This window comes from Euphorbia lathyris, chromosome 1 (assembly GCF_963576675.1).
Source record: "Euphorbia lathyris chromosome 1, ddEupLath1.1, whole genome shotgun sequence".
Lineage (NCBI taxonomy): Eukaryota > Viridiplantae > Streptophyta > Magnoliopsida > Malpighiales > Euphorbiaceae > Euphorbia > Euphorbia lathyris.
In genome coordinates, this window is record NC_088910.1 from 93818000 (window position 1) to 93825369 (window position 7370).

Consider the following 7370-nt stretch of genomic DNA (forward strand, 5'->3'; position numbering starts at 1 on the left):
ACAGTAAATCTGATCATTCACTGTTTGTCTTTCGTCGGGGAGCAGAGATGGCATATCTACTCTTATATGTGGATGACATCGTTCTAGCTACTTCTTCCACTGCTCTACGAGAGTCAATTATCAACAAATTGAGTTCCGAATTTGCTATGAAAGATCTTGGCCCATTGAGTTATTTTTTAGGGATATCTGTCACTCGGAGCGCCGGCTCTCTTTTTCTGTCTCAAAAGAAGTATGCTACTGAGATCATTTCTAAAGCCGGTCTTTCTTCAGCAAATTCCTGTACAACACCTGTTGACACTAAGCAAAAACTGAGTGCTTCATCTGGTTCTGCTTATCATGATCCATCTGAGTATCGAGGTTTAGCTGGTGCATTACAGTATTTGACTCTCACTCGCCCAGACATCAGTTATGCTGTTCAGCAAGTCTGTTTATTCATGCACGATCCCAAAACGTCTCATATGGCAGCTATCAAGCGGATTCTTCGATATGTTAAAGGAACCATGGAGTTCGGACTTACATTCACAACCTCTTCACTAGATTCCTTGGTCTCCTATACAGATGCAGATTGGGGGGGATGTCCTGACACTCGACGTTCTACTTCAGGATATTGTGTTTTCCTTGGTGACAATCTTCTGTCTTGGTCTGCTAAGCGGCAACCCACTTTATCTCGTTCTAGTGCTGAAGCAGAGTATCGTGGTGTTGCTAATGTCGTATCTGAAACTTGCTGGATTAGAAATCTTCTTCTTGAACTTCATTGCCCTATTAGTAAATCCACCTTGGTATATTGTGACAATGTGAGTGCAGTTTACCTCACTGGTAATCCTGTACAACACCAACGTACCAAGCATATTGAGATGGATATACATTTTGTTCGAGAAAAGGTTGCTAAAGGAGAGGTTAGGGTACTTCATGTTCCTTCTCGTCATCAAATTGCAGATATTTTCACCAAAGGTCTACCACAAATTCTTTTCGACGACTTCCGCTCTAGTCTCAACGTTCGACCACCTCCCGTTTCGACTACGGGGGTGTATTAGATATGGATATTTCTGCTGTAATTTAGGAATATAATTGATTTGTAATTATCATGTTCACACATATATCTTGTGTATATATATCACATTATCAATGAATGGAAAGGCAAGGATTCTACATTATCACATCATACCATCGAGTATCGCTTGTCCAAGAAGCGTGGAAAAAGGATTCACATGTTGAGGTCTTTTCCGAGTTGTCGTGATGATAGTCCGGCCTTTCAAAAACTTCTTTGTCTTTTTTATGTCATTATCGTACTTGTGATGTTCGGTATCACTTGTGACACTTTGGACATGGCTTTTAAGATTGCTTTTTCGCACTTCATTTACAAGCTCAGATGCATAGTCAAATAAGCCTATAACTGTTGATTAGAATTCACGATAATTTTTGTCCAAGGTGGAATCATCAATATTTGATACGTCAACATCGTGTTCATCATCATCTGGAGTACCTCCTTCAACACCTAGCTCATATTCACTTGAAGAGGACTAGGATTATTTGGACAGCTCATATTCACTTGAAAAGGACTAGGATTATTTCGACCAAGTCTTCAGGCGTTTTCCCATCCACAACACAACGTGCATGTTAGGCTAAGAGAATTTTATTTTATATATTATGATGTCAGTTCCGGTTGAACTTATTGTTACCATTCTGTTCCGGTTGAACTCATTGACCCCTGGTCTAATTATCAATCCGATTGGACTACCAGTCATTGTGCGTATGTTACAGTATTTATTAATTATTGGAATTTGCTACTGTTTTTAATAAATGCAACTTCAAAAGTATTTATAAAATTTACATCAACCGATTCGTCCCTGTAATAATTAATTTGATTCACTAAATTACCATAAATTAATACAGAAGAATGCAGAGGTCACAAGAATCAACTTTGAATTAGAGTCAAAATTACAAGTCAACTTTGGAATCAACCACAGTATTATCATTGTGTTGAGTTGAGTCCAAGCTCAGCTTAATTTGGTAAATATATGCATCACTTGGTACACCAAAATAAAATGAAATTTGCACTAATTTGATATACATATATCAAACACTAAATGACAAAGAATATAGTGTGACAACGGATCATATTAGCTGAGAAAGGGGAAAAAACGAAAGAGCTCAGTATGTGACATGTCCTGGTTCCAAGATGAACAAACAATATCATGAGTCTCAAAATCCAGGACTGAGCAAAATGGGTTATCTTTCTTCAATCAGCTGTTCCAAAATTCCAGAAATTCGGGGCCGAAAATTGCAGAAAACCAACTATGCATTACAGTATAAAGGAACTCTGGCTCCTGTGATCTCGACTTCTCCAGCTACTCTGACTGTTATCGAAAAAATCCGAACTGTAATCTTGACTACCAAATGCCATCCTCTGGAACATTCTTATTTGTGCAGACTGTTCCCTTGAATTAAATATTTCACTTTGCCCTGGTTTCATTCCGTTTGATAGATCCGACGACTCATCTAATGAGTCCAAAGCTCTCACCACCTGAACAAGTGAGTTCGATCAAGATGACATCCATCACTATTTTTCTGTAACGAAGAAAGCAAAATATATAATCAATTTATCCAGTTACCTGACTCATCCGTGGCCTTTTAGCAGCTGAATGACGCACGCAAGCTGCAGCTGCCTCAATCATCCGAAACATTTCTCTTGCAACGTATTTATTTTCCAGCCTATGATCAACCAGGGCTGTGAAGTCTTCATTATCAAGTGCTTCAGTAAGTAATGGTCGAGCCTGACAAAAATTACAGAGAATCTTAGAATATAAACACACAACGTTGACATTTCAAGTACAAGTGAATCTTTAATTCCCAACATTTGCAGCTGTTTTAGAATCCTGGATTCTGAGATTCGGACCAGCTATACTTCTGCCAGAAAAAAAAAACTAAGAATTCCTTTTTCATCAGGGTGAGATAGGAAATGTTTAAGCCCAATTACAACTAAACGTGACAACGAAACATCATATGCATCAAGACATTACATCTAAACAAGGAAGAAATTTTCTAAAAAGTAAAATGACATGTGTTTAAATGAATGGAATTATTCAACATTATGCTATATTATGAAACTGCGAGCAAGTGGCTGCATTTACAATATCAAAGGCGAATACCTCTGCTGTTGAACAATTTCACAACCAATGTAAACTATGGAACTGCACGGACTCTAGAATACGTAGCATTATTCAAGACCTGTGCAACTTACCCATTCGACTAGGCTTTCATCACCCATTGGCTGAGAGGCATCTACAGGCCTTCGGCCCGTAATTAGCTCTAAAAGCATCACTCCAAAAGAATAAACATCAGATTTTTCAGTCAACTTGCCACTTGTTGCATACTCAGGAGCCATGTACCTGTGGAAATGAAAATTTCATACATAAGAAAATTAGAAATTCATAGGTTTCCCTGACATTTTATAGAATATTTTACAAGATGTTTGTCGGCAATATTAATCCTGTTAACCCAAGTTGATATTAAAAGATTAAAAAATATCGCCTGCATACTCAAAAATAATCTAGCTGAAGATTAGCTCCTTTTTATGTTTAGGTGATCATGAATGGATTTAAAATTGAATACACCTAATGAAAACAAATTGATAAAACTATATAAGAACGCTGGTTCACCTACCCAAAGGTCCCCATGACACGTGTCGATACATGTGTATTTGAATCCAGTTCCAGTGCTATCTTTGCAAGCCCAAAATCTGCAACCTGTAAGAAAACACATGTAAGAATAAGAAAATTTCTAGCTGGAGAAATCATAGTAGATCAAGCCAAATATGAGCTTTCCTAATACACTACAATGGAAAATATTAGGCATTTTTCAAAATATAATACTGCAGCAAAGACTGTTCACCGAAACAATGGAATGGATGAATATAGATTTGGTGATTCCAAATAAAATTGAGATTCTCTAAAAGACATACCCGTGCTTCAAAATTACTATCTAGAAGGATGTTAGATGATTTGATATCCCTGTGAATAATGCGAGGATGACCTGATATACATGACAAAGAAGTCAGAGAAAAATGTTTCACTGGATATACGAATATTGCAGAGCATTTTGTTGAAACACATTTAATAACTCGTAAAGAAAAAGTTTTAATTTTACAGTTAAAGGATATGAAGAGAAAATGAAAGATCAGTGTTGCAAGACCTATGCCAGTGACCAAAATCAGCAATGCAACTATGCTGGAAAAAAGAGTGTACAATTTGAAACAAGTTTACGAATAAAAGTATAAATCTTACAGTCTTCATGTAGGTAAGCTATGCCACGAGCTGCTCCAGCAGCAACCCTCACCCGAATTGCCCAATCCATAACTGGCCTTTCTTCAGCTGCAATTTTACATAGGAAATGCAAGGTTTACAACTTCATCAATACCAAGCAGACATCTCATAGGATAATCCACAAAGAAAACATCTTACTGATGAACAAAAAAGTATCAAAATTGATGTATGTCTTTCTATTTTATACTCAGAAACATATCGTACCATGAAGATGATAATGAAGAGTATCATTTGGGACAAACTCATAGACAAGTAATCTTTGATTCTGAGAGCTACAGTAGCCCACCAATGAAACCAAATGGCGATGATGTACTCGGCTAATAATCTCAACCTCTGCTTGGAACTCACGCTCCCCTTGAGAACCTCCGATCTTTAATTGTTTTACAGCTACTTCTCTACCATCTACAAGGATACCTTTGTACACACAACCAAATCCACCTTCACCCAAAAGGTTCTTTGCGGAAAACCCATTTGTGGCTTGGACTAGTTCTCCATATGTGAACCATGCCTTTGAATTATTTACTCCGGTCTCCGATGGGGAGTAAATGAAATCACTACCAGGAGGGCTTCCTCCCACAGCACCTTTGGAATGAGCCCTCAGAAATAATGAATCTGCACAGTAAATGCAGCTTTCACTAATTCTAGTTGCATTTGAAACAGTATTTAGCTGTAATTCAGTATATTTGATTCTATGATTCAGCAAAAATAGTATCAACCCTTTGTAGAACATAAATAATCGAGGTCTTGATGATAGTATGCTTCAAAAATCAAAATTGGGTTTGGAAGAACAGGATTCACAAAGCAAAGCCACAAGCCTCAGACAGCATTTCAGGTACATTTTGCTGAAATTCAATTAAATTGTAAAGGCTATAATGCATTTAGTCTAATCCACTAAATTGCTAGATCTCAATGAAATAAACTAAAAAGTAGAAATTCTTTATAAGTGAGAAATTAAGCATTAGATTTTCTCTATACATTCCCAAATGCAATAGCATTAAAATCAGATATCTGGTATACGAGAAAATAGGAATGTAAGAAAACACAAGCTGATCAATTTTCAAAAATGGCTCGGGTAAAATTTTCTTTGACAATGAAAGTCCAAACCATGCACCCAGGAACATATGATCCCATGTTCATCCATCAAACAAAACAACTATTAATGCCACAGAGCTATTAAGTTTAACAACTACTAATGACTTCAAAAGTTCTAAAGATTCGCTAATTGATAGCTACTGATTAACAATAAGGAATTCTAATTTACCTGAATTCTGAGAGGATGCAAACGGGGAAGGCATATTGTATCCAATATGTGGTGTAGTACGCTTTCTCTTTCGTTTCTGTACAAACCACACAGCCATCACAAGAAAACTGAGAACTACAAACCCGACCACAATGCCTACTGCCACTGCTCCTCCAGTGTTTAAACCCCCTGCAGTATTTGTTACTGTATTTGTGGAGATATTAGTCTCATTAGTAGCTCTTGCAGTTGGTTTTTCAGTAGGGATAGACGGTAAGGGAGACAATGGAGAACTTCCTGTTGTTGAAGAGTTATCAGGAGGCGCAGGAGGAGGTATTACAGGTGGCGGAAATGCTGATGAGTCTGAAGGTGGGGGTGAAGGTAATGTAGAAGTTGGAGGAGAAGGAGAATTTGTTACAGGAGGAGGGCTACTGGACTGAGGACTAGAAGGTGGAGTAACTTTAGGAGGCGCAGGGGAACTTTCAGGGGCCTTTGCTATTGGTGCAGGTGGTGAATTAGTGGAAGGAGGTGTAGGGTCATTGACAGGAGGAGGTGGAGAAGCGGGAACAGCTTGAGGGGGAGGCGAGTTTGGAAGAGGAGTTGCTGGAGGGGATTGAGAAGGGGCGGTGTTTTCTGGTGGGGGTGGTGAAGCAGTAGTAGCAGGCGGTGGGGCATTAAGTGGTGGTGCTGGAGGGGCTGGTGGAGGGGATAGTGGGGTTGATGGAGGCGGATCAGATGGTGGTGGTGTGGAGGATGTTGGTGGAGATGGTGGTGTTGTAGAGGATGGTGGTGGTGCTGAGGATGTTGATGGAGAAGGTGGGGGTGTAGAAGGTGGTAGTGATGGCGGGGATGGAGGAGCAGCAGTTGGGGTTGCGGGCGGGGATTGAGGGGCTGGAGTTGAAGTATTAGAAGGAGTTGAAGGGAGAGGGGGATCAGTGGTTTGATCAGGAAGAACTGTTTCAGGAAGAGATGGTGAAATTACAGTAACATTTGATGCCAAAAGAGGGGAAGAATCTGGTGAAGGTGATGCTGAAGCCATCTTTACAACCAATCAAATATGCTCAAAAAACAAAACTTTGGAATCAAATTTAGGAAATAAGGTTCGAATTTCAAATTTAGGAAATCAGCAACTCATGTCATCTTCAAATTTCTCCTTATCCTTTTCATTCCAGAACATGTGAAAATCTATAACTAAGCTTACTGTTTCACTGCAAATTTCCACATTTCCCTTATAACAAATAAACCCCAATTCAAAGCACAACCCAATCTCTTCCAATTCCTATTTCTGGTAAAATTCTTATCCTCCAAACAAGCTTAATAGAAACGCAAATGCAGAAAAACAAAAAATTCTGCACAAAAATTAGGCAAAACCCAGATCAACAGCTGTATTGCAACAATAAGATCAACTAACGCAGTATGAGCCTTAGACTGACTTTCTTCCCAGCAAATAGAATATTTACAAACTATAATTCTAAAATTTGAATAGACAAATGCAGGCAGTACCCAGAACAACAAAGAAGCTCAAAGTTGAAAAATTGTCTTACCTATCTCTTTCAAATGGAATTTTTCTTTTCTTAAATTTTGAAATTTCCGGTTGAAGTGGTCGAAATTCAAGTAGGTTTGTCTCAAGAAAAGACAGCTTTTTCCTTGGAAAGAAAATGGAGAGATGTGCGGTCACAAAATGTGCAGAGGAACGTGGTGGCAACTTTGGAAGTGAACTTTACTTCACATGCGGCGTAGATAGAGAAGAGAAGAGAGGAAAGAGGAATTTTTTTAATTTGTCTACCAATTCATTCACACACACCATTTTC

At 38.5% G+C, this 7370-nt stretch overlaps 1 protein-coding gene across 2 annotated transcripts; it reads right to left on the minus strand.

The window, feature by feature from the left end:
- Positions 1-1904: 1904 nt before the first annotated feature.
- On the minus strand, positions 1905-7370 carry LOC136207245 (proline-rich receptor-like protein kinase PERK8). 2 transcript variants are annotated; one of them, XM_065998550.1, is made up of 9 exons: positions 7104-7370; positions 5584-6908; positions 4527-4934; positions 4284-4370; positions 3962-4032; positions 3664-3746; positions 3242-3389; positions 2613-2774; positions 1905-2524 (listed from the first exon to the last, which is right to left on the minus strand). In XM_065998550.1, exons 2-9 carry the CDS (start codon positions 6596-6598, stop codon positions 2303-2305), a joined length of 2196 nt encoding a protein of 731 aa, XP_065854622.1. In that variant the 5' UTR covers positions 6599-6908; positions 7104-7370; the 3' UTR covers positions 1905-2302. The 2 variants fall into 2 exon arrangements, with proteins under 2 accessions (XP_065854622.1, XP_065854624.1); XM_065998552.1 differs by having other exon boundaries at positions 5584-7370.